The 27260-nt window shown below is 44.5% G+C and overlaps 1 protein-coding gene across 1 annotated transcript; it reads right to left on the bottom strand.

Moving 5' to 3' along the window:
- Window positions 1–2154: 2154 nt before the first annotated feature.
- On the bottom strand, window positions 2155–3789 carry LOC121278720 (extracellular superoxide dismutase [Cu-Zn]-like). The gene has a single exon (XM_041189121.1). It carries the CDS (start codon window positions 3678–3680, stop codon window positions 2940–2942), a length of 741 nt encoding a protein of 246 aa, XP_041045055.1. The 5' UTR covers window positions 3681–3789; the 3' UTR covers window positions 2155–2939.
- Between the last annotated feature and the right edge of the window lie 23471 nt (window positions 3790–27260).

Raw genomic sequence — 27260 nt, 5'->3', positions numbered from 1 at the left:
AGTAAATAAGACAGGGCACTGCGGGCGTGCGGGCTGGGGGGGGGGAGGGGTTCATCAAGGTAATCCTTAACACTCTTGCCAGTAAAGTCTCCATGCTGAGGGCATAAATTTATAAACTTATCCCTCATCGTCAAAGTAGTTGCTGATTTAAAGAAAAGCAGAGGATTGTGTTGTTTAAATTGGTAAAGGCACATTGTAAAAAGAAATACATCATTCTGCTCTATGTACAGGGATATTATTTTGGTTTTTCCAGAATATAATTTCTAAACAAATATCATCTATGAACTTCACTGATATATTGATCTAATTAAGCATCTATTAATAAACTATTGCATTGAACATGCTATAAATGCAGTTACCAGTTCACCAGTTTGTAAAGTATCCTGTAGCTTGTGAGATTAGTTAATCAGACCGATAGCCTACCTAATTGAATACTATAGTAAATAATCACTACAAATGCAGAGTAGATTAACTTTGTGGCAGCACCTCTACTAATGTCTTTGTTTAAAAGTCTTGATTCAACCAAAGTTGAATGTAGATATTTATAGTTACTTTTTAACCTATTGTTAATTACTCCCAATATGTACAGACATATATCAGAAAGCAAACCCAAATGCCTGCTGAGTCAGTATTCCAAGTTTGTATTACATTGCTTGAATACAATTAAGCAAAAGTAACTGTAATCTAAGTGCACAGTAAAATGGGCAGAACATTCTGTAGTCTTGGATTAGAAGTTCGAATGCTTTTGGACAGTGAGTAGCCAGATTTTATGATTGTTAAAGCACATTGTGAATTACTGTACTGTGCAATTTCAGCATCTGATGTTTTCATTAAAAATGATAGAAGCATGGAACTTGGTGGAGTTTATATTTCATACCTAAATTGTTGCCATTGTTTTAAGGGATGCACTTCTGCCCCATCCAATTTTCGCTCTCTTCCAGGCTTGTTTAAATACCAAGTCCAATAGTGGGGCGTGGTTTGACTGACTGCAGTTGTACACTGTGGTTTGACTGATTGCAGTTGTACACTGATATTCCATGCAAATGGCCATTATTCATGTACAAATCTTGACAAACAGTGGACAAATCTGGTGATCCTGTTTCTCAATCTATTACACATATTTCTACACAAGGTCATTGTATAGTGATCAAGAATAAGGACCTTGACCATTTCCCTCTTTAGAATCCAGGGGCACTGTGACCAAATATACCACCCCTGTTGCTGCCAAATGTGAGATTTACTAATGCAACAGAAATGATCAATATTAGACTGTGCTAGGATTTCAATGCCAATTAACACTAATTAATGTAAAAGATTTTTAAAAACATGTGATTTTATGGTAGTATTGCTGTTATTTCTGTATTATTCACCATTACCAATTCAGTTTGCTAAATCATGTCTTTTGTTTTTAGAAATTATGCAAAATCTACAAAATGACAACTATTTTAACACCTTTATGATACTCCAAACCACTTTACAACCATTAAATTGCTTTTGGAGTGTACTATCTTTTGTAAGCAAGCGTGGCTATCAAAGTAAAGTCCCACAGCCAGCAATGAAATAATGAAATAACCTGGTTTACGTTTGGATGAAAGCATTTAAGTTTTCAGCTTCTCTTTAACTTGTGCATCCGTATGAACAGCTTGGCAGTTTAACAGCTCAGCTGAAAGATAACCCCCCTGGCAATGCAGCATTCCTCCAGTACTTCACTGAAATATGTGGATGTCACTAGTGTTGAGCTTGAACCCATAACCATCCAACTCCACACAAATGCACTACCATCGGCACTTAAACTATTGATTTATATGTTTACATCTGCCACAGATTCTGGGCTGGGGATGGTGTGGATGGAAATTCAATTCGATAGTAAACACCATTGGCCGTTGAAAAATAAATTAGTAAAGCAAGCGCGCCAACAGCTCCAAATAGCAGGTCACCTCTCCCAGATCTTATTAGTTCAGAAATGTATTTCACTACTCCACGAACGGCCTCTCATTGCTAAAGACATACTCCCTAAAAATAGTTTTAATTACTCAATGTAATTAAAGGTTTACTCCTCCAGATTGTATCTTTGCACAATCAGAGCATCCTGTTCAGCTTTGAACAATTCTGTAACTTTTTTTGCTGAAATGAAGGGAAACAGGCAAAACAAAGCACAAGATGATTAATTTATTTATATTTTCATTTTCATGTTTCAGCAGAAGTCATTCGAGCGTTTAGGAAAATTATTCTAATCACTAAAGAGTTGTGCAACTTAATGTTTGGAACGTAGCTGTGAAGAACTCTTGCAAAAGCATTTCAGAATTAAACTTTTTGATACACACACTTATGCTAATCAGGCCTCTAGCCAGAAACAAATACTAACTCCAAACGGTTGAATACCATCTTGAAAGCTGATTGTACACATTATTAATCGATTGAGGACGCTGGATAACATGCACTCAGTCTCAACTCATCACGTTTCAGCGTATCGGCTGCTCTCCGCTAGATTCAGCCTGGGGCAACTCTTAAAAGTTACGAAAGGATCAGATCAACAATCTTAAAGCTAACGTAGCAGCAGAAAATATAATTCATGATAACTGGCGATTACATAATACATGTGAGGCCGTTCAAAGGCTTGACTTGATGTCTCTACTGATCACACCATCTAACCAAATTTCCGCGGTACAAGACAGATAGCGAGAAGTAAAGCCGGATTAAATAATTGAAACCGATAATTCATACAGTAAGATTAAATGGAGAATTATATTCTGGTGCCTCTATCAGGGAGATGCAAGCTATATGATTAGGCTATATTTGCTTGCTGATTGAGTTAGCATGGGGCAACAATAATATCAATGTAAGCTGGGCGTGCTGGGCACACGTTTCCATGGAGGTCTGGAGGCGAGAGAACAGGTGGAATTGGCGATCGGCTGGCACGGTCATGCGGATACTCTGCTTCAGACACTGGGCACCATTTTCTTCCAAAGGTCTCCATTGCTAATTCCAATAGTGCAACAGGCCAGCCTTTTCCCAGAGTTTCCATTCTGGAGACTTGCTAGGTTACCACCGAGGCCCAGGTCATCTTCCTGCGCATGTATGACCACCCCGCGGCCAATGATCGTGTTCATTCCATACAGACTGGCCCTCAGGTTCTTCAAGTGCTTATTGATCATGCCGTTCCTCACCTGGAAGTTGTTGAAGTCCCCGGGGTGGTTAGGGTGATTGACGTTCAGCGGGTTAAAATGGGGTCCGGTGGAGGAGCAGCCGCCGCTTAGGTCCCCGAATTGGTGGACATGGATGGCCCGGTTGGGCTGCTCAGCATCTTGTGGGAACCCGGCTAGTTGGAAATACGCCTGGAGTTGGTCCCAGGGGCCATTTTGGTAGAAGACGATGTAGCCGCTTACAGCGGGCAGGTCGGCGGCCAGGTCCAAGCTGGGCTGCATGTGACACACGGCGAAGAGCTCAGAGCTGTGCTGACTGCGATCTAGGGTTCCCAGCTTGAGCCACATCCCCTTCATCTGGTCTGACATCCCAAGAATGCTCTTGGTGTTCCAATGACCCAGGGCCTGGGGCACCTTCAATGCAAGCATCCCAACCAGCAGCAGCAACTGCAGCGCTGAACTGTATATGTTTGCAACTCCAGTTCCATTCACGCCTCGCACTATCCTGTAGCTGTCCTGGCGGTAAAGCTGGGACATTATTGCTGTCTGTAATGTGAGGAAGGTGTGCTCTGCACTGTCCGCAACCAGCCGAACACAAGCAACAAGGACTGAGTGCAGAAGTTACACAACCAGAGAGGAGGGCAACTTCACAATACGTCATCCCCCGTGCCACAACAGCCCCTCCCCGCAGTATCCGAGTCCCAGGGTGTAAGCCTGTATGCATTTATTGTTGCTGCGTTTTAAATCAAAGCCGAACCCACAAATTACATCCATGCTCCAGAGGAGAAACTATGTGAGAGTGTGGAGTGGCGAAAGCCCTGTCTATAAATAATTGTCTGGCACCAAGTTTGCCAAAGGGGTGGGCAGATACTCGACCCGTTATTCAAGAAACAGAGAAGTAAAAGAAAAAGTTCAAGCAGTAAAGCGCAGATCAAAATAAAAACCCGGCAGTTTTCATGGAAACGTTTGTTCATTTGAGACTTGAGACACTAAAATACTGGGCTCCTTTTCACTTTCTACTCTCCTGATGGGTCGATCAGGAGGGCACAAGTCTCACCAACCAAAATTAAACCAACAAAAATGCCCAAATTTTAAAGGGGCACAAATAATAAACTGCAAAATATAAATAAAACAAAGGTTAAATTATCTGCTACTGCCGAATAATTTAAACCTTCTACTCTTTGGCGGTAAACTGGCGGAACAGAACATGTCTGATTTTGTAAATCGCCTTCATTTCTCTGGCTGTCAGCCGGATATTGGGAGGTATCAATCCCACAGCTGCTTGCTCACATGTGACAATACAAAAGTGACAATGCTCGGCTTCCAACACAGCAACATCTTCACCAGTTGCGGCAACAGCAGAGCCATGTGTGTAATTTGATATAATACTTTAAAACATGTATTTTTATATATTTATTGAACACATTTTAATCCAAAAATCAAGCACAGTGGATGGTCAGAATAACATGTGGCAAGGGCATCAAGGGAATGCTTTAGGCTTATAGGAAGGAATTATTGAAGATGATTAGCAGCGGGAGGCCTATGATTGGGTCAGCAAAGACTGCTACAGAGTCGTGGAGAGATTATATATTATTCATAATTTTAAAAGTAATACCGTTTTTTAAATAAATCCCCCGAGGTTAAAAATATTTGTAATAGATTTTGCTGCTCATTTTTTTTAAATGCTTAATAACCCTGACTCACTCAGAGATAACAGAATTAGATTTTCATACAGGAACTAGTCCCAATGTTAGATCACAAGAATATTTAACATAGGAAACTGCCGTCACAGCGTCATCTACAGACATAAGAGGTACTGCAAATAAACGTGGGCGATTTTATACTGGATTTTCTCTCAGTTCAGGTGCCTCAGGAGCTTTCCGTGCATTTTGGAATAAATAGTGACCCACATATGAATTTTACCACATAATAGATATTTCTTGAGCTATGTAGTTAATTTTTATGCATTACCTTTTTAAAACTGAGGGTACACAGCAAGCTGATGTGCCACATATACCCATTTATATTTAGGTGCTTGGGGTTTAGCAGCGATAAGGAGGCCCTGGGGTATTGTGGTGGGGGATCTAGAGTTTGGCAACTGTGGTAATGAAGTGCTTTAGCATCACTTGATTGGGCATGTAGGATTCACCTCTGGCGGATTTTTGATGTTTGATAAGTCACAACTCACTGGGGATAGTGCACTGTAATATCAAGCCCCACTGTTCCCCTGAGCCGTGACAAATGTGAAAAGTTTGACCAAATTACCAGATTGCCCCAATTCTACTTAATTGTTAAATTTAGGATAAGAGAATACCAGCACTAGGTTTGTAAACTTAATAAGTAAATAACTGTTTATTGAACAAATTGTCTTTAACTAGTGACAAAAGGAATATGAACTGCTAACTTCTAACACTATAACTTAAGCTCTACCTCCTTCTTAAATCCCTATACACACACAAACACGACACATAAGACACACAAATCATGGATTTTAAGGATAAGATTAAACCAATCCAGAACGCAGGATTCAATGAGTTGATTTTGATCGGTGTCTTCCAAATTCCTTTCAGTTTTTTGTTGATGACATTAGGTGGTCTTCCAGCACTTTTAGTATTTAGTTCACTGGTTGCGAACTTGCTTTTCAATGTCTCTAACAGTGGTTTTCCCCTTTTCCTTTTTACAGGGGTTTCCTCAGAGAGAGAGAGAGAGAGAGAGCAGATTTTAGGGATATGAAGAGAGGTTTTAGATGTTTTCTTTTTGCAGGTGAAGAGTTTTCTGCTGTTGAGGAATTACTGGAATCTTCCACACACAGAAGATAGAGGTTTTAGGTCTTGTGCCTTTCAGGCTAGGAGCTATTCAGCTGCACTGCTTCTTACACAAAACCTGGTCACCCGGTTAGGAGCCAATTAAAATACTGTTGTCAGGCAGCTCCCTTGGTCCAGGTCTCCTTTCCGGCACCTTCCTGCCTTTCATGGCACACTCTGTTCCAGGACTGCAATATTGTATGTATCTCTCATCCTGTTCCAGTAGACATGTCTTCCAACCTGAAGCCATTGTAATTTTACCACAGTCCAACAGAAAATAAAAAGACATATTCTTTACAACAGTCCAATAGAAATAAAAAGTTAACACTCAGAGGGGGAAGGATATGCATCTGGACAGCTTCGGGAGTGGAAGGTAGGTTTCTAAGTTTTTAATCGGTCTCTATAAACATTGTATTAATTGGATTTTAATGATCTTTGGAAGAATATTGCTTTACTTAGATAAATAAATAGGTTCCATTTTCTGTTGTGGTATACTTTTAAGGATATGAATATGTATCTGTATACATCAATAGAAGGGTAATGATATAATGTACCATGTGATCAGTCTTAGTCTCGCTCTCTGTATGCAGTGAGCAGACAACAGCTCAGATGTGTTTCCAAGCTCTACAATAATGTAACTCTGTTACCTTCTGCTTTACCCTGAATAAATGTGTTAACCAAACCCTTATGCATGATTGGTGCCTTGGTGTTAATATAGCAAATAAGCTCAAGGACTTATAAGAACATGACATTTTTTGGGATAGATTTTCCCACAGTGCCGGCTTTGAGCCTGATTTGCTCAGTGGAGTCATGAGTGGATTCATTAATATTTGGCTGGCAAATTTTGGGAAGAAAATGCACTCCAGGATAGCTTTCCAGCTCTGGAATACTGCAGGATTGGGCAATCAAGCCAAACTCTAAATGGTAGATTTGTGGGGAAGGAAAACATCTTGAGATGTTCAATCCTAGAGCAGCAGTAACGCTAAGTAATTTTGTGGAGTCCAGAGGAGCACTCCTGATTCTTCCTGCACCACAAAAATATAATAAGACATGTTTTGGGGCTCCTCTGGCTGGAGAGATACTGGGTAGATTGTGTATGGCACATCTGCTACCCAGAACTGTCCTAAAATGACAAACAGGTGGACATGGGATACTAAACCTTTCCACAGCACTTCTGCAGTGTTGCCATCCCATTTCTGCCAGGGATAAAACCTCAATATCTCCCCTTCAATGTTGCTGCCACTGGTAAATGCGTGACTGCTTTCATGTACACGAAGAGTACTTTCAAACAGCAAGATTTAGAAACTCCATTTCTGCATCTCATTGAAAGTATTAATTTTATCTTAAATGAAGTTTTTTAAAACATACACTCAACTTTTCTTTAAAACTTTTAAAGAATAATCAAAAAGATCAATCTCAAGTTCAGGTTTTCAAGAATGGTTGATGATTTCAAATAAAAATTATGGGCAAAATTTTCTTGTTGGCATGCAGGGGTGGGCTATGCACGCACGCACATAAAATGATGAGTGGTGACGTCGGGTGAGTGTCTCGACGTCACCGCACACTATCGCGATATTTTGTTGGACGGGCGTGCGATGATCTCCGATGCGCACCTGCCATTAATTAACGGGTCAGTTAAGACCCTTGAGACATCAATTGACCGTGATTTTTCGGCACCCTTGCAATCTTCAGGTCAGCGCACGGGTGCAATGGGCAGGCAGGTAGGACACATTTGTATAAACCTCATCCACGGGCTGGATAAGAGGGCTCACTGGGGTCATGAGTGTGCACAGTCAAATACTGACGTTTCAAAGTTACCGATACTTGCCTGTGTGATCTGCAATAGTTCAAAACGCATACCAGTTGCTTGGTCTGGACTCACAACCATCAGGTCAGCACTCTGCAATGAGGAATCTTTTTTGGGCCTGCAGGTTTCAAGAAGCCTTCCCTTAGCCTGGGAATGGGAGTTGAAGTCTCCACTGGAGGCAGCTCCTCTGAGGAGGAAGGGAGGGCTAGAAGGGAGAGGATGCCAGGAGCACATTCAGCCTCCAGGGGAGCCACCTATGGGAGGACAGGCACACGCACAAAGGGTGCAGGGCCAAGAGATAGTCCAAGGTGGAAGGGGCCACAGAAGATGCCACTATCCTGCTGCCAGGGTATACAGGCGGCGAAACAGCTACCTCAATATGTCTGAGGTGCAGTGCCAAAGGAGACTCCGTCTCTCAAGGGAGACAGCCAACTATATCTGTCAGATGATTGGGCCTGAGATCTCCGCGAACTGTGTGGGTGGACAACCCATGCCAGTGGCTCTAAAGGTCACAGCTGCCCTCAACTTCTGTGCCTCTGGCTCCTTCCAGGGGTCGGTGGGTAATCTTTGCAGTGTCTCCCAATCAGTGTCCAAACTTGGGTCAAGCAGGTTACAGACGCTCTGTTCAGGCATGCATTGACCTTCGTCCACTACCGTTGGGACCAGGCAAACCAGACACAGTGAGCCAGAGGCTTCACGGCCATTGCTAGCTTCCCCTGAGTCCAGGGTGCAATAAACTGCACACATGTGACCATCAAGGCACCAGCACGTGAGCCCGGTGCCTTCGTCAACAGGAAGGGCTCCCACTCCATGAACGTGCAGATAGTGTGTGATCACAGGATGCTGATTCTACAAGTCTGTGCAAGGTACCCAGGCAGGTCCCACGGTACCTACAGTCTTAGTCACTCCCAGGTGCAGGGGCTCTTTAGTGCACAAGCTCAGCTGGATGGATGGCTGCTGGGTGACAAGGGCTATTCCCTCAGAAGTTGGCTCATGATACCTCTCCGCCATCCAAGACCAGAAGCTGAGCAGTGGTACAACAGGAGCCCCACCTCCACAAGGTCTGTGGTGGAGAGAGCCATTGGTCTTCTCAAGATGAGCTTCTGAAGCCTGGACCAGATCAGTGGTTGCATGCTGCGCTCTCCACAATCTTGCGCTGGAAAGGGGGGACGCTGTGGACGATGAAGACATAGATGCATTGGCTGCGGCTGCACATGATGAGTCCAGCAGTGAGTCTGAGGATGAGCACGTACAGGGAAATGCAGAGGGGGTAGCTGCTGACCCAGGCGTACTCCAGGGAGGCAGAGACGCCTAGGAGGCTTTAATCCAACAGACCTTCAGCTAGCACACTGCATATGGACCTCCAGGACAAGCCTGGGCTGTATGTTCCATACTCGAGACCTAAGTGCAAAATCTGCCTGGTTAGGAACATTAATTAAGGTCAAAGCAAAAAACTGCAGATGCTGGAAATCCAAAACAAAAACAAAAATAAAAATACCTGGAAAAATTCAGCAGGTCTGACAGCATCTGTAGAGAGGAACACAGTTAACATTTCGAGTCTGTGTGACTCTTCATCAGAACTAAGGAAAAATAGAAGAGAGGTGAAATATAAGCGACTCGAACTCAAGTTCTGTCGAAGGGTCATGAGGACTCGAAACGTCAACTCTTTTCTTCTCCGCCGATGCTGCCAGACCTGCTGAGTTTTTCCAGGTAATTCTGTTTTTGTTTTTGTTTTGAAACATAAGCTGGTTCAAGGCGGGGTGGGACAGGTAGAGCTGGATAGAGGGCCAGTGATAGGTGGAGATTGCCAAAAGATGTCAAAGACAAAAGGACAAAGAGGTGTTGACGGTGGTGATTTTAGCTAAGAAATGTGCTAATAGGTGACATTAAGGGTAGAAAGCAGGACTAGCAAGGTACAGATAGCCTTGTGGGGGTGGGGTAGGGGAAAGGGATCGAAATAGGCTAAAAGGTAGAGATAAAACAATGGATGGAAATACATGTAAAAATAATGGGAATAGGTGGGAAAAGAAAAATATATATAAATTATTGGAAAAAAGGGGGATTGGAAAGGGGGTGGGGATTGGGGAGAGAGTTCATGATCTAAAATTGTTGAACCCAATATTCCGTCCGGAAAGCTGTAAACTAAGGTCCTTGTTAATGAAGCTGAATGTCCCACAAAATGCTCATTACATTATTGGAAACCATTCACCTGCAGCACAAAAGAGGCAACCTCAGCCATGGTGACATGACTAAATTTAATATTGCAACTAAAGAAAATTAATGAAACAAAAAGACAAAGGTGTTAAAAATCACACCAACTCATAAAGACCTCATTGGGGACCAACACAAAAGCACCAGTGATAAACCCGTGGTGTGCCTAAGGTGCCTTATGTTTACATTTTCGGATGCTATGCCTTGGTGCTGACATCTCGCTGGGAGTGGCATCTGAGCCAGCCTGCTGGCCCTGCTGTCCTGTTGGTCTCGATGACCTTGGTGGTTGTCCTCTGGCCCATGGAGCCTATGCTGGCCTCGCCTGGGAGGGAGCTGTCAGTTCCACAGCAGGCATCTCCCCAGTTGTCGCAGCCTCACCGGATTCTACGGTCACGGGCAGAGGGGCGGAAGAGCAGCTGCCCTCATCGGGAGCACCCAGAGAAGAGCCCGCAGAGATGGCAGGCAGCTGCTGCGCCAATGTGAGGTCACGTTGGACCTCCCTGCTCACTGTGGATGAATGGCACCGAGCTGGGAAAATTGGTGCCCAGACCATCTCCCACACTGGCACTGACCAGCTAAGGTCAATGCCGATGTGAGGGTTTGCAGGTCCACGTGCATTCCCAGGAAGCCCTGATGGGTCTCCTGGAGGAGCTTCTCCATGAAGGTCGCCACCCTCTCCGTGGAGGACACATGGTGCTTGGACATGAGGCTCATTGCTTCAGTGACAGTCCGCATAGACTCCTCCACCACGGACACCAAGCCAAGCACAGCCTCATGTCTCTCCCGCATTTCCTGTGCTTGCTGCATCACAGACGCTTCCAGAGGTACATCATCAGGCACTGATTGAGCATGTGCCTGGTCCTCTGCAGTCCTCTGACTGCTGGCACCATGGGCACTTTCTTTCGCGGCCAGCTCCTTCAGCGACTGTGAAGTGCCCTCACCGCTGGGCCCCGGGACACTAGCCAATGTTCTAATTCCCACCGAAGTGTTAGAATATGTGCTGATGCCTGTCTGGCAGAGATGGTGTGATGCTGGTGAGACTTCAGAGCCATCAGGTGTGAGAGGGGGCCTCTGCTGCTCCTCCTCCTGGCCCTGCTCTGCTGATGCTGAAAGGAAGAACAAGGACATTGGATCAGTTAACATGGAGACAATGTCAATGTGCATCCCTGTTCCCCGGATCATTACGCGCTCATCTTTCCATAAGCAATGGTCAAGCCATGTTGCAAACTTCAATCACTGAACATTCAGCACTGCCATGGTTGCTGGGCTAACAGCGGTGACCTCACTGCTGGGCATACATACCTGCCCGTGGCACCCCAGCCTCACCGACATCGGTGGGCCTGGACACATGGCGCCTTTCCAAATCTAGGGCCTCCTGCTCGAAGTGGCTGAGAATCGCTAATTGTGCTGGGCCGCCGCCAGTCCTCACCCGCTCAGCGACATAATGTGCATTCTTCTCCTGAAAAGGAGAGAAGAACATTGATTAGTGCTACTTGTATCTGGACTCTCTTTGTGGATGGCCCACCCCAATCAGAGTGGGACATTGCAGGGTTCTTCTCACCCCGCTGCTGCTGAACACTCACACAAAGATACTAGGCTTGTCCATCCCCCACCCATCCCCTTGGCCAAATGCTGCCTCCATCACATTATGCACCACACAGTCTAACCTTCCATAGCAAGGAATTGCAAGCACGTGGAGCGCAGAGGACAGCAGATCGATCGGTGCCACGACATCTTGAAGCTCCCCTCCCAGCATGTCATTACCCTGATTTTGACCTGTCCTGCAGTTCCAGCACTGCACCTAGGTACAGCTCCTCCAGGTTGCCCCCAAAACAGTCATGTGGGTCTCAGTGTACCACATGCTGCAGGTGCAGAACCCATCTCTTCACCACCCTCCCAGGGTGACCTCGGTATGGGCAATATCTGTTGGCCCACCCAGCGAAGGATTCATGCCGTCAATGATTCAATGCAGTCACTACACTCAGACTTGGGGGGAAGGGGCACCGGGGGGGAAAGCCTACCTGTTGGGTTAAGTGACCAATGCCAACATAACCAATGCCAACATGGTCATCACCCTTCCTGAGTACAACAGGTCGTTGAAGCGCTCGCGACACTGGACCCAGGTGCACCGCACCACATCGCAGGAGCTCACCACCTCCGCCACCTCCTCCCAGGCACGTTTGGTCATGCGGGGGGGGCTTCGTCTTCTCGTCCTGGGGTACAAGGACCTCCCACCGTGCTGTCACCTCCTCAAAGAGGGCAGCAAGGCAATCATCAGAAAAACGAGGGGCACAGTGCCCTCCTACCCATCCCTCCTGCCTGGCCTGCTCACCAGCAGCGCTGTGGGGAGCCCTTCAGCTGGCCATGATTCACAGCCTTTGAAAGACTGCAGCAACTTTTTAAAACAGGCCGCCGGGTCGTCATTGGACCCAGTGGTCATGGCAGGCCCGCCACCCACCCACTCCCGCTGTCCTTGATGAGTCTATTGCAGGCTAACAGTATCTATGCCTCTGGTTAAAATCCATTGTTTACCTTAGGAGATAAATGGTAGCTTTTAGTGTTATCATTTATTGCAAGGGGAATTGAATACAAAGGTAGGGAGGTTATGCTTCAGTTGTACAGGGCACTGGTGAGACCACATCTGGATTACTGTATACAGTATTGGTCTCCTTATTTAAGGAAAGATGTACATGCACTGGAAAAGTTCACAGAAGATTTACTAGGTTAATGCCAGGATTGGGTGGGTTGTCTTTATTAGGAAATGTTACATAGGTTAGGCTTGTATCCACTGAAGTTTAGAAGAGTAAGGGGTAACTTGATCGAAACCTTCAAGATTCTGAGGGGTCTTGATATAGTGGGTGTGGAGAGGATGTTTCCTCTTGTGGGAGAATCTAGAACTTGGAGTCATAGTTTAAAATTATGGGGTTGCTCATTTAAGACATATGAGGAGAATGTTTTTCTATCAGAGGGTAGTGAGTCTTTGGAACTATCTTCCTCAAAAGGCAGTGGAAGCAGAGTCTTTGAATATTTGTTGAGGCAGAGTTAGATAGGTTCTTGATTAACAAGGGGGTGAAAGGTTATCGGGGGTTGGCAGGAATGTGGGGTTGAGGTTACAATCAAATCAGCCATGATCTCATTGAATGGAGATCAAACTTGAAGGGCCGAGTGGCCTAATTCTGCTCCATATGTTCGTATGTCTCTGCAGGTATGGCGAGTTTCAATGGTTTCCTCTCTGTTATAGAACCAGGTTGGGGAGATGGATCATCTGCTGGTCCCTGGTTTCATTGATTTTAATGTGTCCTTACAATGAGAAGTGTGAAATTCCACAAAGATGAGGGTTGAGCTTTTGTTCTGTAAGTGCTGTTGGAAATTTCCAAAAACTGTAGCAAACGTGTGAATCATGTGACCTGTAGCAGCCATCTTTTGGTTCAGCAAAATGAACTTTTTTAAATAAGCAAAAAAGATAGGGATTGATTTAACAATTTCTGATCTCTTTCATGTCTTAGGGACATGGGACAAGTGATGTTCAAAATAGAGGAGTGCTGACTGATCAGCTGAGGGAGGGTGGTGGGTGATAATTAGCAGGAAGTCTCTTTGCCCATGTTTTACCTGACGCCATTATCTTTCAAGGGGTCCATAGCCAATGTTGAGAGCTACTTTCTCCCAACTGTATACCACTACGTTGGGTCTGTCCTGCCAGTGGGACAGGAGATATCCAGGGATAGTTATAGAAGAGTCTGGGACATTGGCAGTAAGATATGATTCTGTGAGTATGACTATGTCAGGCTGTTGCTTGGCTAGTTTGTGAGACACCCCTCCCAATTCTAACCCAAGTCCCAAGATGTTAGTCAAGAGGACTTTGCAGGGTCCATTCAACTGGGTGTGCCATTGTTGTTTCAAGTGTTTCAATTGATGAAGGTGATCCATCTGGTTTTATTCTTATTTGACTATTCTGTAGTTACTTGACACAACTGAGTGGCTTGCTACAGCATTTCAAAGGGCTGTTAAAAGCCAACCATATTGTTTTGGTACGGAATCACATATAGACCAGACCAGGTAAGGACAGCAGATTTCTGTCCCTAAAGGACATTGATGAACCAGGTGTTGTCCCATGTCAAATCCATGCCCTTCTTTCTTGCAAATCCCTTGTTCTCAGTGATCATTTCACTATCTCCCATCCCAGTCATTGCCCCTAGAAGGTCTGTACTTACACCCTAAGTTCATGTGACACAATCGTGAGCATATGTGGTGCATAACTGGCCTAGTAATCCATCAGAGATCTGGTGGGATCACATCAAGTGAAATTGAACTGCATTCTCCTCTCCCAAAACCACCCACTACTTACAGATCATTCTGAAAAGCAAAAGTAACCCAATTTTTTTACTCCATTATCAAACTTAATTTCCTCTTCCCTGCCACCTCCACCCTCAGCTTGAATAATGGGCTTATGGACTTCTTTGCCGCCAAGGTTGAAACCATGTATTCAGTTAACTCTGCTGCTTCGTCCTTTGTCCAGCAATCCAGCCATCCCCTTCTGGCTCTCCTCTGCCTTAACCTTGAATCTATACTCTCTCTAGCATCTGTCCCATCTCCACCATACTCATTCTTTATGTTCATGGGGCCACGTCCTGCTTCCCTTGTCCTCACTTATCACCCCACCAGCCTCCGCATTCAAAGGATCATCCTCATCCATTTCCGCCAACTCCAGCATAATGCCACCACCAAACACAACTTCCCTTCACCCCCCCTGTCGGCATTCCGTAGGGATCGTTCCCTCCGGGACACCCTGGTCCACTCCTCTATCACCCCCTACTCCTCAACCCCCACCTATGGCACCACCCCATGCCCACGCAAAAGATATAACACCTGCCCCTTCACTTCCTCTCTCCTCACCGTCCAAGGGCCCAAACACTCCTTTCAAGTGAAGCAGCATTTCACTTGCATTTCCCCCAACTTAGTCTACTGCATTCATTGCTCCCAATGTGGTCTCCTCTACATTGGAGAAACCAAAAGTAAACTGGGCGACCGCTTTGCAGAACACCTGCGGTCTGTCCGCAAGGATGACCCAAACCTTCCAGTCGCTTGCCATTTTAACACTCCACCCTGCTCTCTTGCCCACATGTCTGTCCTTGGCTTGCTGCATTGTTCCAGTGAAGCCCAACGCAAACTGGCGGAACAACACCTCATCTTTCGACTAGGCACTTTACAGCCTTCCGGACTGAATATTGAATTCAACAACTTTAGGTCTTGAGCTCCCTCCTCCATCCCCACCCCCTTCCTGTTTCTTCCCCCTTCCTTTTGTTTTTTCCAATAAATTATATAGATTTTTCTTTTCCCACCTATTTCCATTATTTTTAAATATTTTTAAATCTTTTATGCTCCCCCCACCCCCACTAGAGCTATACCTTGAGTGCCCTACCATCCATTCTTAATTAGCACATTTGCTTAGATAATATCACCAACTTCAACACCTATGTGTTCTTTTGTTCTGTTGTCTGTGACATCTTTTGATGATCTGCTTCTATCACTGCTTGTTTGTCCCTACAACCACACCAACCCCCTCCACTTCTCTCCCCCAACCACCCCGCCCCCAACACCTTAAACCAGCTTATATTTCACCCCTTCCTTGGATTCACCTAGTTCTGTTGAAGGGTCATGAGGACTCGAAACGTCAACTCTTTTCTTCTCCGCCGATGCTGCCAGACCTGCTGAGTTTTTCCAGGTAATTCTGTTTTTGTCCTGCTTCCTTGACTCCATTCACAGATACAATCTTCTTCATTTTCAAATCTGCCCTTATTGCCCCCTACCTGGTAAAAACCTGCCCTCAATTTATAATCTTTGCAAATAAGCACTCATTGAATGTGTTATCATCTCTCAAATCCATGCTTTTCTTTCTTGCAAATTCTTTTGAATATTTCCAATCAGGTTTGTACTGTGCTGCAGTCCCAACCAAAATTGCAAATAACATTATCTGTGATCATGACCATTGACACATTATTCCTCTTCATTCTCCTCAATCTCTCTGAAGCCTTTGTCAGTCAACCACACAATTCTCCTTCAATACCCCACCTCCCTTGTTCAGCTGCTCTATTAAGTGTCTCCGTTAGACAGAGTATTTGTTGCAATGAACTTTCTTCCACACCATTGTCTCCAGAGCCTTTCCCTGGATACATCCTTGGCTCCTTTGTCTTCCTTATCTTAAGTTGCTCTTGGTGATATCAGCTGCAGCTTTCACTGTATATTGATAACTCCCACTTCTCTTGACCCCTTTACTGCCTCTGTGTTTTCAAGTTACTTATTTGACATCCAGTTTTGGGTCAGCTCCAATTTCCTCCAAATAAATATTTAGGAAGACCAAAGCCGGAAGGGTAAGATCGTCCGTGTCCACTGGCATCAGACATGCTTGGCGGTGTGAGTGAACAATATGGCGAGAAGGCCAAAAATTGGTTTCACAACATCGTGGATTGTCCACCCATATCAGAGTGATTACACATTGATGTGTTTCACATCTGTACATAAGCGAAGTGCACCTGGCGAGCAGCACTTTGTTTGAGACTTCGAGGTCTGCCTATCTTGCTTTGGGCAGCACTTGCAGTCATTAGCACCAGGCTTCACAGGCAGCACCATAGCACTTTTAGGGGGGCTCACAGGCAGGTATCTGCCTACCAGACCAGCTATAAGCTGGGGGTAGCTTTGTACAGCTGCAGGGCTAGGGCTTGCTTGGGAAAGGGAGACAACTGACTTCAGGCAAGGGAAGAGGCTGCAGAGCGAGGGCTGCACTGGGGTAGGATGGTATCCCAGGGTGTGTGTGGGGGCACATGTTGATCTGTGCAAGTGGCCTTAAGATGGTGAAGGCCAAGGAGGCAGTCTCCAGAGCAGGCGAGGCCAGGTGGACATGTGACGGTGTGTGTGAAAGAGTGAGTGATGATGTCCCTTGAGCTGGCAGTGAGTGAAATGCCAGTAAATGTGTGATGGGCTTGAATGTGTGAGTTTAGAGTGATGAGATGGTTGCCTTACCGTGGCAGCACAGATGAGATCATTCATCCTCTACCTGCATTGGGTGGCCAACCTCTTCCGTGCAGTATTAGCACTGATCACCACTGCCACTGCATCCCAAGCCAGAGTGTTAATGTTGCTGCCCCTCCTGCGGCCAGTGCCGGGGTACAGGACATCACAACTGGCCTCCACAGCATTCAAAAGGCGCTTGAGGGATGCGTCACTAAACCTGGGGGCTGCAGTCTTCTAGCCTTTCAGGGCCATGTCTTCCGTGCAGCAGTGCTGGGCTGGAAGCACTGAGAGGTGTGTGTGTGTGACTGTACTTTAAATATGGTACCTGGTGTGATGAAGCAATGAGGTGACGACGTGGTGGGCGTATTGGAGCCTGCCTGCCATAGAAATGGCATGTTTTGCGGGAATGCATAATTCATGCGACGGGTTTTGGATGATACGGCGTGAGAAGTCGCCATTGCAGCTGGCGGGTAAAACTTCGTTTAAGCCACCTGCTACTGCGCTTAATGCAAATCTGGGGCGATTCCACCTATAAACTTTGAAGCCCAACCACAAGCCCTATATTTTTGACACAGATTCCATCTGACTCCCTAGCCACTATCTCAGGCTGAACCTGATGTTCACAACTTCAGCTTCCTATTTGAATTCAAGGCAAATTTCTGATTCAATAACAAAGACTGTCACAATGGCTGCTGACTTCTACTTCTGTAACATCACCTATATCCACCCCTACCTCAGCTTATCTGCTGCAGATCCCTTATACATGCTTTTGTTATCTCCAGACTACTTCAGTGCTTTCCTGGCTTGTCTCACTTCTTCCAATTTTAATAAACTATATATCACCCAAAACATTGCTTCCTGTATCCTAACCCAGAGGAAGTCTTGCTTACCCATCACACCATGCTTGATAACCTAGGTTGGCTCCAGGTCCACTAATGCCTCATATTTAAAATTCCTATCTTCATGTTTACATCATGTGTTCACCTCACTCCATTTTATCTCTGCAGCCATCTCTAGTTCCGTAACATCCTACCTCCTGAACATTCAGTTCCTCTGACTGGCCCCCTCTTCCTTTCTGCAACCTAGGTCTCATTCTATGAATTCTCTACCCTTGTCAGGAAGATATAATAATTTTCATAATGTTATTGGAATTTAATAATAGTAATAGTGGGGTCTATGTCTGTGTGTGTGACTTAATTGAATTAAAGGCAGCTGGTCTGAAGGCTTTGATGTAACAGAAGGTAAGCTAAATTTGAAATGTTAAGTCGGAAAACATTGGTGTAAAGGGAACATTTGCATTTTTAAATAAACCAGACTAGATTGATTTCAAAGGAGGGGTGAAATTGTTTCACCTAGCCAGGGGAAGTTAAGAAGCAGTGTGTTTATTTTTCCCAAAGATTACTCGTAAAAATGGTACTATGAGAGATTTTTATTATTAGAGGTAGAAGTCCAAAGACATAGTAAAACAATGGGAATTTTCATTCAAAGGGGAAAATATGTATAAAGGAGGGAAGGCTGTGTAAAAAGGAAGGAATTCTAAGATATAACAAGTGTGAAAAGCACCAGCATTTATGCCTCAAATGGCTGCCTACAAAGAACTGAAGTTAAGAAAATTCATTCTGAATTATATTGTTCAGGGTATCGCGTTTCTTTGCCTGGGTATTTTAAAATGTGTGTCTTACTGTTGCCTTCATGAAAGTGGGAGTTAGATTAACTAGGGGATTTAGAAGTTATCATAGTAGCAATTTCTAGATCTATGTGTACACTTGAAATCATTTCTTCTATAAATAAATGTTTAATTTAGTTTTGTAAGAAACCTATAAGATTCAGTGAATTCGAGGCATGCATCTTGAAATTTATACAAATTGCAAAACAGTGGGTGGGAAGAGTGTCCTTCAGTCAGCATCGTGGTGAAGCAGTCTGGGAAGAGTGTCCTCCAGTCAGCATCGCGGTGAAGCAGCCAGGGAAGAGTGTCCTACAGTCAGCATCACGGTGAAGCAGTCTGGGGTGTGTATCCTGCAGTCAGCGTCGTGGTGAAGTAGTCTGGGAAGAGTGTCCTGCAGTCAGCATTGTGGTGAAGCAGTCTGGGAAGAGTGTCCTGCAGTCAGCATCGCAGTGAAGCAGTCTGGGAAGAGTGTCCTGCAGTCAGTTCTTGTTGAAAATAACAAGAGTGACAAGACAGCGCGAGAGAGCAGCGGAGAGATCAGAATCAGCGTGAGCACGGGGAAGCTTGAAAAAGTGACGTCAGCACAAAGATGAGAGCTGATTGGTAAGTGTTTTTCTCCAGTTTAAAATAGATTATAAGGAAAGGTAAGAGTTCCAGTTTTTGCTTAAAGTACATAAATAATTTAAATTTTTTTTTACAGTATTTAACTTAAAGTAAGGGGTTTTTTTTAACTAGAGGCTTGGCAGGGCAGGTCAGTCCTGCGTAATGTACCACCTGCAATATCTGGGAAGTCCTAGATGCTCCTTGCTCTCTGACTGACCATGTGTACAGGAAGTGCCACCAGCTGCAGCTACTTAAGCTCCAAGTTTCAGAGCTTGAGTGGCAGCTGGAGGCACTGAGGTGCATCTGCGTGGCTGAGAGTTTTGTGGATAGCACATTTTTAGACATGATCACCTCACAGCTTACGGAAGCATAGACAGAGAGGGAAGAGGTGACCATCAGTCAGAAGAAAGGTGTCAGGCAGGTAGGCAGGAAATCCCCAGGGTGCATCTCACTCAAGAACCATTTTTCTGTGTTGGAAAACATTGAGTGTGACGGTTCCTCTGGGGAGTGCAGCTGTGCTCATGGCACTGTGAATGGCTCAGCTACATAGGTGGGGAGGAAAAAGAGGGGAACAGCAATAGTGGTAGGAGACTCAATAGTAAAGAGAACGGACAGGTGTTTCTGCGGCCATAGACGTGACTCCAGGATGGTGTGTTGCCTCCCTGGTGCCAGGGTCAAGGATGTTACTGATTGGCTGCAGGGCATTCTAAAGGGGGAGAGCAAACAGACAGAGATTGTGGTACGTATTAGTGCCAACGACATAGGTAGAAAGAGGGATGAGGTCCTGCAAGCAGAATTTAGGTAGCTAGGAAGCAGATTAAAAAATAGGACCTCAAAGGTAATAATTTCTGGATTACTTCTGGTGCCATGGGCTAGTGAGTATAGAAATAGGAGGTTAGTCCAGATGAATGTGTGGCTGGAGAGATGGTGCAGGAGGGAGGGCTTTAGATTTCTGGGACATTGGGACCATTTCTGGGGGCGGTGGGACCTGTACAAGGCGGACGGGTTGCACCTGAACCAGAATGGGACCAACATCCTTGCAGGGAGGTTTGCTAGTGCTGTTGGGGAGAGTTTAAACTAACTTGGCAGGGATGGAATCCTGAGAGGAGGTTCAATGGGGGAGATGAGCAGCCAAAATTACAAGAGAGAGCAAGTGGGTCCGGAAGGCATAGAAATTATAGGCCAGTTAAAGAACAAAGGAGTTTGGCAAGGTTGGATGGTATTTATTTTAATTCAAGGAGTCTGACGAATAAGGCAGATGAGTTGAGGGTACAAATTAACACATGGAAGTATGATGTCATTGCTGTCACAGAGACATGGTACAGATTGGGGCAGGATTGGCAGATCAATATTCCAGGATGTAGGGTCTTCAGGGAAGACAGGGAAGGAGGTAAAAGAGGAGAGGGTACCGCAATATTGCTGAAGGAATCAATTGCAGCAGTAAAGATAGATGGCATCTTAGAAGGCTCCTCAAATGAAGCCATATGGGTAGAACTTAAAAACAAAAAAGGAGCAATCACATTGCTGGGAGTGTACAGTACGCCCCCAAACAGTCCGAGAGAAATAGAAGAGCAGATACGTAAGCAAATTTCACAGAAGTGTAAAAATAATAGAGTAGTAATAGTGCGGGATTTCAACTTCCCCAATATTAACTGGGTTAGTCATAGTGTGATAGGTTTAGAGGGAGCAGAATTCTTAAAATACATCCAGGAGAGCTTTTTAAGCCAGTACATAGACAATCCTAATTTTAATTTTAGGGAATGAAGGCAGGCAAGTGGTAGAGGTATCAATGGGGGAGCATTTTGCAGATAGTGATCATAACTCCAATAGATTCAAGGTTGTTCTGGAAAAGTACAAGGATGGGCAAGAAATCAGAGTTCTAAATTGGGGGAAGGCTGATTTTAATAAGATCAGATATGATTTGGCTAGAGTGGACTGTAAGCAGCTACTTCTAGGTAAATCTGCATCAGAGCAGTGGGACTCATTCAAGAAGGAAGTAGGGAGGGTACAGGGCCAACATATTCCAGTAAAGGTAAAGGATGGGACCAACAAATCCAGGGAACCCTGGATGTCAAGGGATATACAGGATCGGATAAAGAGAAAAAGGGAGGCTTATGGCAGATACCAAGGGCTCAAAACAGCAGAAGCCCTAAAGGAGTATAAAATGTGTAGGCGGAACTTAAAAAGGAAATTAGGATAGCAAAAAGGGGACATGAAAAACATTGGCAGGTAAAATAAAGGAAAATCCAAAGTTATTTTACAATTACATTAAGAGTAAGAGGATAATTAGGGAAAGAGTAGGGCCTATTAAGGACCATAGTGGTAGTTTGTATGTGGAGCCGGAAGACTTAGGTAGGATTCTAAATGAATACTTTGTGTCGGTGTTCGCAAGTGAGAGGGACGACGTGGGTATCAGGCAAAAGAACTGTGATATAATTAAAGAAATTAACATAGAAACGGAGGAGATGCTAAGTGGTCTGGCAGGCTTTAAAGTAGATAATCTCCAGGCCCGGATGAAACGTATCCCAGGCTGATAAGCGAGGCAATGGAGGAGATAGCAGGGGTGCTGGCAATAATTTTCAATGCCTCTCTTGCCACAGGAGAGGTGCCAGAGGACTGGAGGACAGCCAATGTGGTACCATTATTCAAGAAGGGAGGAAGGGATAAACCAGGGAACTATAGGCCAGTCAGTCTAACCTCAGTAGTGGGGAAACTATTGGAAGCAATTCTGAGGGACTGAATTAATCTACACTTGGAGAGGCAGGGATTAATCAAGGACAGTCAGCATGGTTTTATTAACGGGAGGTCATGTCTGACCAATTTGATTGAATTTTTCAAAGAGGTGACCAGGTATGTAGATGAGGGTAATGCATTTGACGTAGTCTACTTGGACTTCAGCAAGGCTTTTGATAACGTCCTGCATGAGAGACTGATAACGAAGGTAAGAGCCCATGGGATCCAAGGCAATTTGGCAAATTGGATCCAGAATTGGCTGATTGGCAGGAAACAGAGGGTGATGGTTGAGGGGTGTTTTTGTGACTGGATGCTTGTGTCCAGTGGGGTTCCACAGGGATCGGTGTTGGGTCCATTGCTCTTTATGGTATATATAAACGATTTAGACTTGAATGTAGGAGGGTTGATCAGTAAGTTTGCGGATGATACAAAAATTGGTGGGGTGGTAAACAGTGAGGAGGATTGTCTTAGATTACAGGAGGATATGGTCAGATGGGCTGATCAGTGGCAAATGGAATTTAATCTGGATAAATGTGAGGTGATGCACTTGGGCAGGACAAACAAGTTCTGGAATCTGCATTATAGGAAAGATGTGATTGCACTAGAGAGAGTGCAGAGGAGAATTACCAGGATGTTGCCTGGGCTGGAGAGTTTTAGCTATGAGGAGAGATTGGATAGACTGGGGTTATTTTCCCTAGAGCAAATGGAGATTGAGGGGGACATGATTGAGGTGTATAAAATTATGAGGGGCATAGATAGGGTAGACAGGAAGGAAATTTTCCCCTTGGTGGAGGGATCAATAACCAGGGGGCATAGATTTAAGGTAAGGGGCAGGAGGTTCAGAGGGGATATGAGGAAGCGTTTTTTCACCCAGGGGGTGGTGGGAAACTGGAACTCACTGCCTGAAAGGGTGGTAGAGGCAGAAACCCTCATAACATTTAAGAAGTATTTGGATGTGCACTTGCGATGCCATGGCATACAACGTTATGGGCCTAATGCTGGAAAATGGGATTAGAATAGTTAGGTACTTGTTTGACCAGCACAGACTCGATGGGCCAAAGGGTCTTCTTCTGTGGAACTCCATGACTCTAGTTATGGTAGTTGTTTCAAGTTTCCCTTTGGGATTTGAGCAGCTCAGCATTTATGATCGGCTGTGCCATAACAATCCTCCATATCACCCCGCCTTAAAACCTTCGCTTGGGAGTTGGAAAGAAGGCGGTTAAAGAAAAATGCAAGAAAAAAGATGGAATATCACAGATCTGAAACGAAAAGAAACAGTGACAACATGTAAAGGATCTACACAAATATGAGGCAGGAGGAGACAGTATAAATGTGAACTTGAAATGGAAGAGAAAGGCATGCTGGCAACAAATCTGGTAAGTTGGACTATAGCCTATAAATCTGTCCAAAATACACTCAATGTCTTACCAAATTTAAAAGAAGGGAATGACACAGATGGTTTCATGATGGCATTTCAAATAATTGTAAACTATTTTAAGTGGAACAAAAATGTCTTGGCTGGAAAGCTCATGATAGCACTTTGTGGTAAAACACGTACTACATTCTCTAGTGGATCAGATAGATAGTGTGGGCTATTAAATTGTAAAATAAAACGCTGCTTTTTGTTTAATACTTGAAGCATTCAGGCAAGCTTTAAGAAGCTGTGGAAAGCTCCTTATGACATTTATAGAGCAATAGCAATAGAACTAGATATTTGAAAATTGTGGCTAGATGGGGAAAACGTTACAGATTCTAAGGGTCAGCATCAATTGATATGAAAGGATTGGTTTCTTGAAGTGATTCTAGATGATTTCAAAGTATGATTGCTTGACCAGGAGTGCAAGACCCTGAGCCAGTAAAGTGAATGAACAAGTCACATTCCAGGTAATGGTAAGGGAAGACTCATCTTTCAGAGTGGGCTGATATGATATTGCTGAGAAGAATATCTAGAGATAAAAGGCAAAAATGCAACACCTTCAACAAGTTACATTTACATCGTGCTTCAATGTCACAAAACACAGTTATGTGTGAGCTGCAAAGTCACTGAAAAAATAAAAGTCAGATAAGGGAATGCAGCAATTTCATAAGCCTGAGCCCACCATTCAAACTGTGCTGCTTCCTAGCAAATCTACAAATAACAGGTAATTGAGAAAGCATGTGAAAGCATTGTAGAAGATTATGGGGCCACTATAAGATTGCATTACATTTCATTAAGCAGCCAAGTGATGTTAGAACTGTTACACTGATTGCTAATATTAGCAGAGGTCCTGAAAACTTCCTGAAAGACACAGGAAGACAAACCAAACACTGATGTTGTTTTTACTGAGGTGGAATAATTGCTCGAAAAACCAATAAAAACTTATGTATGCTATAATTTTAATAATTTGTATTTAGGATCTAAAAGAACAATTAAATGGTACATAGAAATCTTTTCTGGAAGGAAGCTTAATTGCAGAGAGTAGCTATTGGCATATAGTACAATGTTACTAAAAAGAAACTTAGAATTGGCACATATTTAAATGCAATTAGTCAAAAAAATCAGCTGAAAAAAATACAGATCGTTGAAAAAATGCTGTACTTGACAAAGAAAGATAGCATTTCAAAGACTAAATTTTCTGAATCCCCATCTTATGCCAATATATATCAGGAAATCATGGGTGCTGGAAAATCTATCAGATATCAAACTAAAGAAGCTTATTGACAGCTAAATATGTCAGAGATGGAGAAATTGGGGAGCTACAGGTTTGTTTGGACTATTAGATGGTATGAAAACACATTAACACATGCAAGAACCCTGATTTGTCTCCTTCCAATGCCAGATAGCAAAGGCTCAGTGATCCACCTTGTGTTATAACAGTGCTCACTGTGTTTTCATCCAGATGGAATTCAAGATGCACAGAGGACTCTTCCTGTGTGCCTGCCAATTTTTACCAATGCCATCATTCAATCCATCTCTCTCATTACCAGCCCATGGAGATGCAGGCAGATGGTTCCAGTAAGGCTCATTATTGGATGAGGCATTGAAAGGGGGGTGCCAGAGGAACAAAAAATAAAAGTGGGGTATGGCTTTGGGGAGCAGAGGCTCTGCAAATGTCAGCTCCTGGTTCTACAGTCCGTGGACTTGGACTTCAAGTTCTGCTTAAAGTATGTTGAAAATAGGATGTTGAATGAGCATCACTCTCATGGGATTGAATTTTCACAGCCCCATGGTATTGGGTTTGGCAGCAAGGGGTGGTGAGGGGGTGCTGAGGTACAGATGAATAGTTGAGATCCACATCAGGATGCCGCCCCAAGGCATTCCAGCTGCCAGGGAACTATCTCAGGAAGGCAGATAGTCAAGTTGCATTGTTAAGGCCTCACTTAGGGCTGATTTTGCAGCTTCTCTGACATTTTGCGGGCAGAGGAGCAGCTACCGTCCATGTTCGGAGACCTTGAGCTCAATGGTGGCAGCCTCCCTATGGCAGGCTGTGGAGGCCATCAGAGCCAGAGGCTCCATGCCACTGAGGAAGTGTATTTTCAAAGGCCGTAGTTGCAGCCAAGAACTATCCAGTGGAGGGGTTTCCTCTCCAACTCTCTTGACTTAATGGTCTAGATCTTGTTATTTTAATCCCTGATGTGCAGACCAGCAGGGGTGCCTCCGATTTGCCTCAGCAGCCCCGTCTCTCCCAGTAGTGCAGCTGAGGCCCCAGAGCTGCCAGCCCTCTGATAGTGCCGGCAGCAACGTGGACCTGTTGGTAATAGAATGGTGAATTTGGAGACGGCTTCCAGGAAGATTGCTCTGCCAGTCTTGCACCTGGTAGTATGGATTTGGGGCTCCATTTGGTCCCACTGTCAGGGTCCTGTAGACATCAACAACATTCAGCACATGTGGAAACATTGAGGACCATTTTGGAGGTCTTGAGGCAGATAGCATGGGTCACACTGGGGGTCCTTCTTTACAGCTACATCAGAGAAGACTTTAACATAATGCAGCACTGCCTGCTGTTAGTGTCACCACTGGGAATTTGTTCCACAACTAGAGAAACCTCTAGACCAGTTAATGGCCTTCAGGAATTAAAAGAGAAAATGCCAGGAATATTCAGCAGGTCTGGCAACATCTATGGAGAGAGAAACAGAGTTTAAGTTTCAGGTCGATGACACTGTTACCATGGACTGTCAGGCCTTGGTTGACTGTATGGAGAGTGGCCTCTTAGCCCATTGTGGCACTCTCCTACATGGCCTCTAAAATATAACTACCTCCCACAATGAGGGAGTTCATAAACAATATAACCAAAGCAGAGTTCTCATTGTGTCAAAGAGAAAAATGAAAAACTGTTTCTTATAATGCTTTGGGGCATTTTACTGTGTTAAAAGCATAAATGTAAGTTGTTTAGATCTCGGGCCAGATAAATGTGATTTAAAAGATGGCTATAGCCAGCTGTAGTTGAAAAATATTTCCTTGTTGTAATTATTGTTCTCATAGGACTGGAGAGCTGTAGCTGAAAAATATTTCCTTGCAATAATTATTATAACACTGGATAGGGATGATGTAGTTGAGGGGTCAATTCCTGCCTAACCAACGGATTTTTGGCTGTTCTCCAAATTTTCTGGTTCCTCCCACACCGATTCCTGCCATGGGTGGGACCTGAAAATTCCGGTCAAAGTCTATCTAGTTAGAATTAAGGAATAGAGGAGCTTTTACACTACTAGATATGTATGATAGTAGATGGAAATTGAGACCAGAATCTTCGGGTCGGCATGCGGGGGCGGGCCCCACTCACCGATGCATAAAATAACGTGCGGTGATGTCGGGCGTGCGCCTGCCGAGCTGTCAAAGGCCTGTTAAGGCCATTTAAAAACTAATTAAAATACTTAACAGAGCTGCCCATCCAACTTTAAGGTTGGCGGGCAGCTGAAGAGCCCAGGCGGCCTTCGCATTTCTCATGAAACCTCATCCACGGGTGGGATGAGGTTTCATGAAGTGTTTATAAATTGAAAAAAAAATTTTATTCAAGTTCATTGACATATCCCAGCTCATGTGACACTGTCACATGAGGGGACATGTCTTCTCATTTTTTTTTTTCTTTATTAAAATTTTTGACAATCAAATTAATCGCCCTAAGGCAGCTCTGTGCCTCAGGGCAATTTCTGTGCTCTTTCGTGCGCAGGCCCCGACTCAGCCTCCTTCCCCTGCCGAGACAGGGAGCACTCAGCACTTCCGGGTGGACGTCACGCAAGGTGGGCCTTAATTGGCCCTCTCACATAAAATTCTCCCCAGAGAATCAAAATTGCAAGAAAATTACGGA

This window comes from Carcharodon carcharias, chromosome 1 (assembly GCF_017639515.1).
Source record: "Carcharodon carcharias isolate sCarCar2 chromosome 1, sCarCar2.pri, whole genome shotgun sequence".
Taxonomy (NCBI): Eukaryota; Metazoa; Chordata; class Chondrichthyes; order Lamniformes; family Lamnidae; genus Carcharodon; species Carcharodon carcharias.
This window is presented reverse-complemented; position numbering and strand designations above follow the sequence as displayed.

What these genes read in the sequence shown, in the direction of transcription:
- LOC121278720 (XM_041189121.1), bottom strand. Translation starts at nt 3,680, where the DNA reads ATGTCCCAGCTTTACCGCCAGGACAGCTACAGGATAGTGCGAGGCGTG.